Source organism: Acomys russatus, chromosome 25, assembly GCF_903995435.1.
Source record: "Acomys russatus chromosome 25, mAcoRus1.1, whole genome shotgun sequence".
In the NCBI taxonomy this organism is placed as follows: Eukaryota; Metazoa; Chordata; class Mammalia; order Rodentia; family Muridae; genus Acomys; species Acomys russatus.
In genome coordinates, this window is record NC_067161.1 from 44,678,562 (window position 1) to 44,691,822 (window position 13,261).

Sequence of the window (13,261 nt, forward strand, 5' to 3'; positions counted from 1 at the left end):
AAGGAGGCTTGTCAGCTAGGTGACACGGCTTTAACGGGGACAGGGGGCCAATCCCACATCCTTTCTCCATGGACTTGGACTCCCCAAACAAATCAGCTGGTTCTCATGTGATCTGACTATCACTCTCTTCAGGGTCTTGCCCTGAGCTACCTGCAGTCACAGGCTGAGGCAGCACTGCCTCCTGTTTTCTCTCCAGCCTTCGTACCACACCAGGACGACACAGGATCCTTTCAGCTCAGGACTGCCCGATCAACACATTTGCCACAAGAATCAACAGAGTGAAACGGAACTGCTCCAAGCCCCATGGAGCCTTTGACTGGCAGCTGCTAAGTCACTTGGAAGACTCGGGCGCTCTCACATCCGGCACTCATAATCTGTCTGTTCAGAAAAGCCACAGTGTTGCACCAAGAGACACTCACCAGCATCAAGGCTGCCGGTCGCAGCTGTCCAGCCCATGACAGGAGGAATGGCTCCAACCACAGCTCCAACCCAGGTGTTGGTGATGCTGATCCTCTTCAGTGGGGTGTAACAACAGGTATATAGGAAGATGTTGAAGACCCCCAGGGCACCTGTGAGGGGATTCACTCCCCAGGTCAGAAGGGCCACTCCTGGCACAGCACAACAGGTGGCAAAAGACACAGCTAACAACGGGCTGGAAGAGAGCAGAGGACATAGTGAGTACCACTTTGATCTGGCCCACAGCTCGGAGTATGCAATGATGCGGGGCCAGCATCCTCATATCCATGGATGGTGATAGGACCTTCTTCCCAGTTGTGGAGTCTTTCTGAGCCTGTAAAGAAGCTCAGGCGGGAGGCGGAGCCCCTTGCACTCCCTCTCTCTTCTATAGGTCTCTTTCACTCATCTCTTCCAGCATCTAAGTGAGGACTAGACAGGACTACTTTGCTGTGCTCTATTCTAGCCATTGCCAAATAAGGGACAGATGCAAACAATAATCAAGTTTTGGATAAACACAGGGTCCCTTCTGCAAGCCATTCTATTCATTTGCTTGCCCTTTAAAGAGTCACCAAATCAATGGTGTCAAACATTCAGTGTCTGCCTCAGGGAATGCACATGCCAGGATCACCAGTAAATCAGACTTAAAGCCCGACAGTCCTGTCACAGCAATCAACACCAGGGGCTGGCGCACAATGCCAATGATGTGAGTTGGTTTGTGGATATGCCTGTCAATAAGTAGCCACAGAGGGCTGTGTATGTAAAAGAACTGTACAGTGTGAAAGGCCTTTTGAGTCTAGGTGAGTGTGGCCTCCTGGTCCCTGCTTAGACACGTTTATTTTTTCTTAGGGGATTGATGCAGGTTGCTCAAGCCTGTGCTTTCTCTGCAAAAGCCACAACTTAACTCCCAGGAAAAGCATGTTTGTGGTACTCCGGTACCCACCCAATTACTGGCTCTACAGACTGCTCCATGAGAGCTGTAGTCACCAGGGAGCAGCTTCCAGGGGTTCTAGCTGGAACAACGTTACTTCTCCAAGGGAAGCAACTGCTTGAGATAACACCCTTTTTGTTAGGGCTGTGGCGTGCTCCCACTGAGGAGAGGTGCTCTGGGCTGTGAGTTGGGCCCCCTAAGAAGGGCTAACTTAAAAGAATGAGCTCAGTTAGAACTCAGCCTGCCCCAGCCCTAGAGGAGCAGAGCGGAGAAGCAGAATGGCCCGGCGGCTCACGTGTCCTGGGACACCAGAGCCACTGAGCTGGCCACCTTTGCACCCAGGGGCTGTGGTCTAGCCTGCCTGGACGGTGGAACAGAGGAGAATGAGAGTTCTGAGGAAAGAGGAAACACATGGCTATGTGGCCATCACAAGGTGACAGGAGGACCTGAGTGCATCTGCACCCACCCATCCCTGGTCACCTCTTTGGAGCCCATAGCCATGAATTCTGAAGGACTCAGGTACCCTGTTTTTTCTTGCATGTTGTCTCTGTATCTCTCACACCCTGACAGGTCCCCTTTCTGTGACCCACTGTTTCTTCCTGCTGGGAAAGGCTCTGAAACATAGTGGCCAGACCATCTCAGGAGGATGGGTTAACATCGCAGCACCTGGCTGGAGCTGCTGTCTAGCCCGTGTCTCCTGTGACCCTGAACTAACTGCCCGCCTTTCTGAGAGTCCTAGTTTTACTTCCAGATCCCCAACAGTGCGCACAGATGTCTTCACCCAGCAGTGATGAACATCTGGGATTAATGGCTGACTTCCCCTTCTTTCAGACGAACAGGCTGTTGTCCTTGCTCTTACAGACACACTCTGCACCTCTGCCTTTACTTACCTTCCTTCCCAATCTCTTTTATTTGTTTAGTGCTTATTTATTTATTTGTGTGTGTGTGTGTGTGTGTGTTTGCCTGCATGGTATATACACCATGTGTATGCGCCTGTTTCTGGAAGAGGCCAGTTCCCCTGGAACTGGAGATGGCTGTGAGCCACCATCAGGGTGCTGGGAACGGAACTAGGATCCTCAGGAAGAGCACTGAGTGCTCTTAACTGTTGAATCATCTTTCCAACTCTGCCCGTCAACTCCCCACCCCATTCTTTGTTAAATCTTACTGTCTTCCTATTCCACACATCCTCATATAGATTGCTTCTAGCTCCCCAAGGGGATCCTGCTATGGGTACCATCTTCAAAGTGAAGACCTAGATGGAGTTAGGGATGCTGAATTGGACACAGGCCTCTACCTCCTCTTTCTGCAATTTCCCATTTGCCTTTACACCTCAGTTTTATTCCTGAAAGGGATTTATCTCAGGCTATGAGAAGCACTGGCTGACTTTCTAGCAGGGCACTCGAAGGAGTTCTCTAGTTGAAAGCTTGGAGGCTTCATAGGTGCTAGCTCACCATGCCCAGAAAGGAGAACAGAGGTGACTCAAGACCAGCATACACATTCTAACCCTTGCTCCTTCAATTAGGTAGCTCCCAGCTTATGAGATGGAACGGGTCTTCCCGGACATGGGGCTCCAAAAGGCTAGTTTTATTTTGGGTGGGAAAAAATGTGGTTCATAAACATATTTATTTTTCCTGAATTGGCCCTTGTGTTTAAAAAAAAAAAAAAAAAAAAGGAAGAAGAAGAGGGTTGTTCCTGCCGCCAAGGGCAGGGGAAGCAGTAGGGTTCAGGGTGTTAGTGCTATGAAAAGCCCTTTCAGAAAAGCACACATGAATTTAATTTATTGAGATAGGCAATTTGGGGTGGAAGTTTAGTTTTTGACCTGCGTTAAAATCACAGAAAATCATGAGGCTTGATTTCGGCACTTGAACCAGTGCTCAGGGGCATGAATGAAAACCAAGTAGGCTGATGGGCTGCACAAACAAAAATGAAAACATTTACCCAGCATGCCCTGGGAAGCGCAGTACCAGGAGAGAGCGCCCCAAGTGGCAAACTTCAGAGCATCAACAGGCTCATTTTCCTGTTGTGTTTTATTTATTTATTTTTTTTTTGCTAAAATTGCTATTGTAAATGTAATACACATTTCAATTCAGAAAATATGTAACTATGAAATGAAAAAATTCTCAATTACTTAGAGACAGATATGGTTTACTACTCTTTGGCTTTTCTCTGTGCTACAGTTATTTTAACAGTTACTTTAAAAGTAAATGGGAGAATGGGGAAATATAAGGATCCAGAGGGTCCTAGAAACCTACAAGAAGAACATTATGACGGGTGGCTCTGGGCCCAGGGGTCCTGCTAAAACTATGGCACCAGCCAAGGACTATACATGCAGTAAACATTGAACCCTGACCCAGATCTAGCCAATGGTCAGGATATTCTCTACAGCTGAGTGGAGAGTGGGGTCTGACTTTCACATGTACTCTGGTGCCCCATATTTGACCACGTCCCATGGATGGGGAGACCTGGTGGCACTCAGAGGAAGGAAAGCAGGCTACCAAGAAGAGATTTGATTCCCTATGAGCATAGACAGGGGGAGGAGGTCCCCCTCAGTCACAGTCATAGGGGAGGGGAGTAAGGGGAAAGCGAGAGAAAGGGAGGGAGGAATGGGAGGGTACAAGGGATGGGATAACCATTGAGATGTAAAATGAATGAATTAACAAAAAGGAAAATAAACAATTATGGTTTTATTACTTGCTTAGTTTCTATAAATCCTCGTATCAGTGCTTGCTTTACATCATCATCGACAGTTATGAAGTGGCTTATTCTATGGATAGACAATGATTAATTTAATCAGAATATTTTTTGTGGAGATCTCTGCTCATGGTTCCCCGTAGGAGAAATTCCTAGATATGAGCTTGCTGAGCTTGATGGGATACACTCATGATGTTTTAGAGCCACTAGGCTCTGCTGCTGACATGCACATTTTGAAGGTGATGGTATGACAGATACTGCCAGTCTGTACTGCACAGCTGTCACTTCCACCAGTGGCACAGAACAGTGTCCACCTCCTTAATCTACATTAACACCATGGTTATGACATTAAAAATGAGGCAAAACCAACCCAACGATTGCCAATGGGATAGAGGAAAAACAGTATCATTTGTCTCCAAAACAACCATGAGATCCCTTCTCACTAAACAAACAAACAAACAAACAAACAATTCTTAATAGCAAAGTAAATTTGAGAGAATATAGTATTTATTTTTCTGGTGAAGAAATAGACTCAACACAAGTAAAATAATTTGGCAGGACAGCCTCCGCTTGGGTTTATAGGCTGGTTCATTAATTGAACCCAGAGTCTCCCAACTGGCTTTGGGACAGCTGGTGGAATAGCCCTGAGGATCCTCGCGTTTCCTGGGTGTGGGAGCTGTTCCTAGGAAGCAGTCTCCTGTGTCTGAGCTCCTTGGGTGTTCCCCACTGCTCACCTAGTGCACCTCCTGACTAGGAAGCACGAAGAACAGCTGTCACTAAAGTACAGACAGGTTACAGAATGGAGAGAGGACAGAGGCCTCACTGTCCTGTTCCCCACAGCTATAGCTACAGATGGAACAAGGTCACATGTAACTTAGGCAACCTCTGTAGTGGGTCGTGATGAGGGACAGAGTAGGAACCCTTCAAGGAGGACTTGAATTTATCTTACTTTATTTACTTAATTATTTAATTAATGCTGGGATTAAAGGCGGGTACTGCCACATCTGAGTGGGAGTGAATGTTTAAACTGAGAGCTAATGACAGATGAGTGGGAGGAGGGCAGAAATGGCAGAGAAGGGCCCGTGTGAGGGCTAAGTGGGTAAAGTGCTGTCTCAAAGCCTGGTGACCAGACTTTAACCCCAGGTCTCTGGGTGGAAGAAAGAAACAACTCTTGAAAAATTTCCTCTGATTTCTACATATGCCATCAGTCACATATGCACGTACGCATGCACACACCACTACATTAATAAATGTAATTCTACAAAAAAAAATGTGTCCAACATAACCCAGTGCTAAAGGAAGCCAGTGAAACTACAGAGGAAGAAGCAGGCACGGAGAGAGTGGCTCCAGGAAGAGAGAATACAACAAGTGGCAACTGTGCTGTATTTTGAAGTCCAATTTACCAGGAAAGTGACAATATTCAGTGCAATATTAAAGCTGTAGAAGTGTGTGTAGCAAAAACATACTTTCTTGGCCTACAGAAGACACCACCCTCAGCATAAACTGAGCTGGCCAGGGCAGGTCATCCACTGTAAGTGCCTATCAATATATGTCTCCTGACCTGTTCCAGTGAAAAGAATGGAGGGTTAAGATCTAGAAGCAGTAGTTGCTGGCAGAGACACCGTGTGTCCCTTGACTTCCCTAACTCATAACAGGACTTAGTCAGACAGCCTCAGGTGTGTGGACCATAAGTACAGTAGGAGGAAACTGAAGGTGGTGAAAGCCTTGGTGGCTGCTAACCCTGGGTCAGGGGAGCCTGAACTTTATGCTCTGTCTTTGCTCTGCTGAACATCTTCATAACAAAATCATATTAAAATACCTTAATTTTATTATTACTGCCTGCTTTCCTGACCAAGGACACTGGCCAGGATGCAGGTCCTCTGAGTCTAGTTCAGGCCTTCATGTTTGCCGCTCATGAGATGGCATACCTGTATGGATGCAGCTGTCTGCCACTCATGAGATGGCACACCTGTATGGATGCAGCTGTGTGCCACTCATGAGATGGCACACCTGTATGGATGCAGCTGTCTGCCACTCATGAGATGGCACACCTGTATGGATGCAGCTGTGTGCCACTCATGAGATGGCACACCTGTATGGATGCAGCTGTGTGCCACTCATGAGATGGCACACCTGTACGGATGCAGCTGTGTGCCACTCATGAGATGGCACACCTGTACGGATGCAGCTGTGTGCCACTCATGAGATGGCACACCTGTATGGATGCAGCTGTGTGCCACTCATGAGATGGCACACCTGTACGGATGCAGCTGTGTGCCACTCATGAGATGGGACACTTGTATGGATACAGCTGTCTGCTCCTTGTTTCCTCAATAGAAACATGTGGTGGGGTGTGTGTTAGGGATCTTTCAGGGTTGTTACTGAAGTTCAGGTCACAAGGCTCAATAGCAAGACCAGAAGGAAGGGGAGGGTCTGGCTGCCTGGCTGTGGCACCTTGTGCGAAGTTTTTACTCTGGAATGTCAGTGAAGCAGGATGCTTCATGGGACCTGTTAAGGAGCAGAGGGCACTCACTAACACACAAGGGGCGTCACTGTTTGTTTGCTCACTCACTTACTCATTTTTCACTGCCTGGACAGTTGATCACTAGGCTGCTTGGCAAAAGAGCAGATGGGGAAATAGGGATATTTTATTTAGAATGAAAGCTAGACATTCAACACACAGATACAAGTCCCATGGGCTCTCACTGTGAAATCAGCCAGAGAGAACACAGGCAACGAGGCCAGGTATTTTATTTATATACAGGTATTTGTATTTGCAGTTACAAATTTTGTTCTATCAAATAATAAGAAATGAATTAGCAAGAGGCAAAACTTACTTGACCGATCATCAAAACATGGTGGTATTCCCAACCCAGTACCACAGCAGCTGTGACAGTGTCCAGGAGTGGTTCTGGCTGGACTGAGTTTGTATGGGAAAGAGCAGAAGCGAATATAAAGAAGGTGTGTGTCCAATGTAAGTCCTACAGTCAGGAAGTGCACAGTGGTTTAAGAATATGACTGTGTACAAACAGGGCAGGTGTGTGGAAGGACTGAGAGTGCCCCTGCACACTCATCCACTCAAGCAAACAGGTTCACGGCTCACAGTTCACGGTTCACGATGAGGGATGAATGCTGTACTTCAAAACTCACATGCAAACTGAATTTACATTTTAAATTATGGAATCTCTCTACTGCCTTTCTTGCCTAAGGCTACTACAGAAGAGAAACCAACAGATGGAGATTGGGGTTTATCCACACATTTCCAGGGTTTGGACTTTGTGCCCTTGCAATGGAACATTGCTTTGTTTATAAATACTAGCCTTTTTTTTTTTTTTTTTTTTTTTTAAAGTTTTTCGAGACAGGGTTTCTCTGTGTTATCTTGGCTGTCCTGGACTCTCTTTGTAGATGAGCCTGGCCTGGAAATCACAGTGATCCACCTGACTCTGCCTTCTGAGTGCTGGGATTACAGGCGTGCATCACCACACCTGACATAAATGCTAATCTTGATGTAGCTCTACTGAAGGAAAATTTTGTGTAGATATTTGGAACAAGGAGAAGTACAAGCTTCTCCCTCACCCAAAGACTTCTTTATTTCTTTGTTTTTTTGAGACAGGGTTTCTCTGTGTACCCTGGCTGTCCTGGATTTGCTATGTAGACCAGGCTGTGTTCAAACTCACAGAGATTCACCTGCCTCTGCTTCCTGAGTGCTGGGATTAAAGGCGTGCATCACCACATCTGGCTGATTTATTTATTTTACATGCATAGGCATTCTGCCTGTATGTATGTCTGTGTGAGGGTGTCAGATGCCCTTGGAACTGCCATGTGGGTGCTAGGAATTGAACCCAGGTCCTCTGCAAGAGCAGTCAGTTAGATGGGTCCTAACCGCTGAGCCATCTCTCTAGCCCTGAGAAGTGCACGCTTTAATTTGCCTATTCATTGTACTTAATGAATGTAATTTCAATTACTTGACTTTTAAATAACTTCCTGGAAACTGAGCCCTTCCTTCTGTGGAAGCAGTGTGCTGGGGGCCCAGGAAGTACTGCATTAAATCAAGCTTTATGTTATGAATGGCTCTGTAGGTAATTGGCCTATAGAAAAGCTTTATGTTATGAATGGCTCTGTAGGTAATAATTGGACTATATAAAAATTGATCTCATACTTCTTGGCTATCCTTCCTAAAGAAATGATTTTTAAGTTACAAAATAAAATTTTCTTCCTCCAAAAACAAAAGCAAAGCTTAAACCTTCATCAAATCAAGCCAATTTAACTTTAATTTCCTGCATTTGAGGTTTGAAATGAGGTTTTGGGGAATGTCTCTGCAGATAATTGTTCTGAAAAATGCCTCCACAGAATCTTATTATGAATTTTCTATTTCTGAGTAAGTCTCAAGCTATAGACGTGAGAAAGCAGCAGAAAACTGATATAATTTCAGAACTTAAAGAAAATAAAGGCATAAAGGCTATTTTCTTTTTTTTTCTTTTTTTTTTAATTTAATTTTTTTTTATTAATTTATTCTTGTTACATCTCAATGTTTATCCCATCCCTTGTATCCTCCCATTCCTCCCCCCCCCATTTTCCCATTATTCCCCTCCCCTATGACTGTTCCTGAGGGGTGCTTTTTAGTGCAGTGAGCCTGGACTACACAGAGAATTTCCTGTTCTCTGTACCTAAAAGTGGTACCCAATACACTCTTCCACGCCTCCACTCACACTCACCAGTGGAAACAGTATTTGTACATATCCAGTCTTGAAAGGAGGAACATCAGCCTACGTAAACCTTGATTACTGTTAAGCAATACAAACAACAACAACAACAACAACAACAACAACAACAACAACAGAGAGACTAAGTTCCTAAGATCTGAGAGAATCTAAGTGAGTATTTATTAGAATACCTGGGTGTCTTAGAGCTTGTAAGTAGGGGCATGGGACCTAAAGAGCCCATCACACATACAGCTGACATCCACACATACTCAGAACCCAGAGTACTTCGCAGTCACGTAAGCTTTCGCTTTGCTCCTGACTGCTGGGGGGTGGGGGGGGGGCTGTGGCTTTCTGAGACTCCCAGTGTGAGCCTTGCCCATCCCAGGCAATGACTAGGTGTGACGATAAGCACAAAGGCTTTCTGCTGACTCCTCAACTCCAAGGCTCATGATACTGAAGGATCTTATTTCCAGAACAATCTCTACATTAACACCTCTGCATCTAAGTTGAGACCACATTTGTTTTTCCTGCCGCTTCAAATCACTGGCTAACGTTACAGAAAGAAATTTCTATACTTCCCAAATGTTTACGTTCTTATTACATTAGCAGTATACACACACTGAGAGACTGATCATAACAAGCCTTCGAAGCTGTGCAGGCCTGTGCCCGGTCGAGTACGTGTCCACTAGACCAGCGTGACTAGGTGGTGATGAATACTCACAGCTCGCCTGCAGCCCACACGATGTTTACATTTGCTTAAGTGCTTACTGGTAAAACCTTCAGTAAATTTGAAAAATGTCTTCTGTAAGTCCCTATAATACTTAAGCTAAACCCTGCTCTTTAAGTTAGTAACGCCAACTAAACAGTCCATTCATTTCATTCTAAAACTCAGTCTTTATCATTCATTTTAAAGACAGGTATGGCTGACCCCGATTCCAAGGGTTTCCATTTATCCTCCCCAAAGAACCTCCCGCTCAGCTCTTATCAGGCAATCTCTCCTGCTTACAGCCCATACCTAAGCTACACATTACGGATCACCCTCATCTGATCCATTAACTTGGAAAAACTAATGTTGACATCTATTATTTCTCTGTCAGCATCAGCAGGCTGGAAAATGGAAAATTCAAAGGAGATGCGATCAAAATACAGATGTCTTTCAAAATAACAGGAAGAAAGGCTTAGCCCAGGGGCCCTTGTCAGGAGGCATGCAACGTCCACTCTGTTCTAGTCTGTATCTTCCATGACTTCTTGGAGGCCTTCCTGCTCACACTCATTTATTAATTCATTTACCAGGTACCCCGGGGCTGCCCGGCCCTGTCTTCTAAGCCTTCTGAACATCTAGAACTTTATAAAGCTTTCGGAACTACACAAAAATAAGGCGGCACAATGCTCGGAACAGCACAGGCGAGCAGTACATTCTTGATGAGCTGAGTTAAAAGGGAGAATTCTAAAACATTTAGTAGAAACAACAGGCCTTGATAACATTAAAAATATGAGCTGGGCAAGGTGGCACATGCCAATAATCCCAGCACTCGGGAGGTAGATCTCTGTGAGTTTGAGGCCAGCCTGGCCTACAAAGCAAGTCCAGGACAGAGAAACCCTACACCGAGAAACCCTGTCTCAATACCACCCCCACCCCGAAAAGATTTTAACTGGGACAGACCAGGGGCTGAGGTGTCACTGCACTGCCAGCCATAGAAGGCACATTGGGAATTTAAACTGGAAAATTTCAAGATTGATGAAGATAATTGATTATAAGTGTCTACATCTCTCTGCACTCTGAGAACAAGGAAAACAGAAAAATTTCAACTCCGACAGAACAATGAAACAGTGCTGGGGGAGACCTGCCTGATGGGTAGAGGAGAAGAGAGAGGAGGCAGGCCTCCGCATCTGAGGCAACACCAATGCAGTCATTGCTGTTTAAGGATCTTCTTTAAGTCCTGATTATAAAACACAGACAGGATTTGATGTAAGTATGTGCTAAGGAGGGAGAGGCAGATTACAGCTTGAACGTTACCGTGTGGAGTCAGGGCTTGAGACCAGCATCAGGCAAGCATAAGCTGAAGACACAAGCTGCCCAGGCGTGGCAGCCTCAGTGTGCCTTGCCCCTCCCTAATGCTTACCTGCCAGTTTGCCTTTCTTTTGCCCCAGGGATCTGGGTCCGGGTGAACTACCAGGCTCACGCTTGGGCTGTCAAGTTGTCAAGTTCTTTCTTGTAAAGTTTTGGGAGTAGAGGACTGAACTGGAGACTCTGAGGTCTAAGGCCAAGATGGTCATTTTGGGGATGTGTGAGTCTAAGTGAGCGAGGGAGGAAGAAGGTTGGTATTTAGAAAGCAAAATGCAGAGGGATGCAGAGAAAAGCAGAGGCGGCTGGGAGGCTGGAGGTCAGCTGCAGCCAGCAAGTGCTAAGGGGAAGAGGAGAAACAGAAGGGCCACTGCACACAGCCGGCAGATGTCTGCCTAGGAGAGACGACCCACCTGCCCAAGTGCTAAGGCAGAGAAGAGACCTCAAGGGTGGAATGGCTGGGGAAGTCCTGGGAGGGGCTCAGGGTGACCTGCTCTCAGCAGAGCTGGGTAGGAGCTGGAGGACCATGCAGTGGGCAGGTCCCACAGTGTTCTCCCAACAGCTTCCCAGAGAGCTCCTGGGCACTGTAGTTCTAATCTGCTGTAGACAACTGCATGTTCTTTTTAAAAATTTATCTATTTATTCACTTTACATCCTGATCATAGCACACTCCCCCCTCTCCTCCCATCCCACCCTCCCTCCCTCTTCCTCACCTACTCCTCAGAAAAGGGGAACCCCCCTACCCACCCACCCCAGCTCATGCAGTTGCATCAGGACTGAGCATGTCCTCTTCCCCTGTGGCCTGGCAAGGCAGTCCTGCCAGGGGAAAGTAATCAAAACGTGGGCACCAGAGCCCATGTCAGAGATAGCCTCGCCCCCTCCACTAGAAGACCTATGAAGCCTGAGCTGCCCATTAGCTACATCTGTGTAGGGGGTCAAAATCCAGTCCATGCATGGTCCTTGCTTGGTGCTTCAGACTCCACAGGCCCCTCTGGGCCCTGGTTAGTTGGCTCTGTTGGTCTTCTTGTGGAGCTCCTAACTCCTCTAGGTGTTTTTCTCCATCCCTCGATTTTCCACAGGACTCCCTATGCTCTACCCAATGTTTGGCTGTGACTCTCAGCATCTGTTTTGAACCTCTGCTGGGTAGAGCCTCTCAGGGGACAACTCTGCTGGGCTCCTTTCTGCAAGGAGAGCAGAGTATCATTAATAGTGTCAGGGGCTAGCTCAGTCTCTGCTCTATCTGTATCCCTGCACATCTTATAGGCAGGCTGACTTTTGGGCTGAAGTTTTTGTGGGTGAGATGGTGGTCCCCTCCCTCTGGTAGGGGTCCTGTCTAGTTAGAGAATGTTCTCTTCAGTCTCCATGGCCCCGGCTACTAGGAGTCTCTGCTAGAGTCCCCCTCATATCCTTCCAGAAGCCTGCCCTGACTTAGGTCTCCAGCTTGTCACAGAGATGCCCCCCCCCCAGGTTCTCTTTTCTCTGCAGGCCTTCTGCCCTCCTGCCCCCACTCTCCCCAGGTCTGATCTCCACCCTCATTTCTCTTTGCAGTCCCTCTACTTTCTTCCCTCTCTTCATCCACTACCACTGTCTTTTCCATTTCTCTTTCTGAGTGACATTTAAGCATCCTCCCTTGGGTCTTCCTTGTTACTTCTCTTCTTTGGGTCTGTGCATTGCAGTATGTTTACTATATGGCTAAAATCTGCTTATAAGTGAGGACATACCATGTGTGACTTTCTGGGTCTGGATTACCTCACTCAGGATGATCTTTACTAAAAGCAAGGAAATCATGAAATTTGCAGGCAAATGGATGGAACTAGAAAACAATTGATTGTTCATATTCTCATAGTAACTAAAGTAACCTTGGGAAAAAAATCCTGGAGATATTCACCCTAAACACTCCTCCAGGCAACTCTAAACTACTAACTTGGTTTTATCCAATTAGGAATAGTGTGCAGAGAGATGGGAGCCTCAGTGGGTGGGACAGTTCAAGGATACTGGACACTTGTGTAACATAAGGGGAAGGAAGAACAGATCTACTAGTGAGAATATGAAAGCAGTGGGAAATCAGAGCCCCACAGACCTTAAAAGCAAACTGCTCTTAACTTTGTACATGGCAGACCCCACTGCCAACAGAAGTGGTCAATCTGAAGCCAGGGATCCCACACTCCCAGGGGGACGGCTGCGATGGCTTGGCTCCAATAAGGCTACACTCGTGGAGCTGACAGCAATGCTAAGACAGCTCCATTATGAACCCCCTGGAGCACTTCACTTCTTTGCAGACTTCCTTCCAGGCAGATGCACGAGCTCTTTAGTCAAGAGCACTGTGGCTCCAGGAGGCTTCGTGTGCATCTGGGCTGCTTCCTGAGTGATATGCTCATAATCACATGGTGGCTCCCATACCACTAAAGAGCCTGATAA

General features: G+C 46.6%; 1 protein-coding gene across 1 annotated transcript in view; it reads right to left on the reverse strand.

The window, feature by feature from the left end:
- LOC127207860 (protoheme IX farnesyltransferase, mitochondrial) overlaps nucleotides 1–13,261 on the reverse strand; it is a 104,535-nt gene that overhangs the window by 12,308 nt on the left and 78,966 nt on the right. Inside the window, exon 5 of the mRNA XM_051167236.1 lies at nucleotides 420–652. Within this exon, the coding sequence (XP_051023193.1) occupies nucleotides 420–652 (233 nt within the window). The remainder of the gene's footprint in view (nucleotides 1–419; nucleotides 653–13,261) is intronic.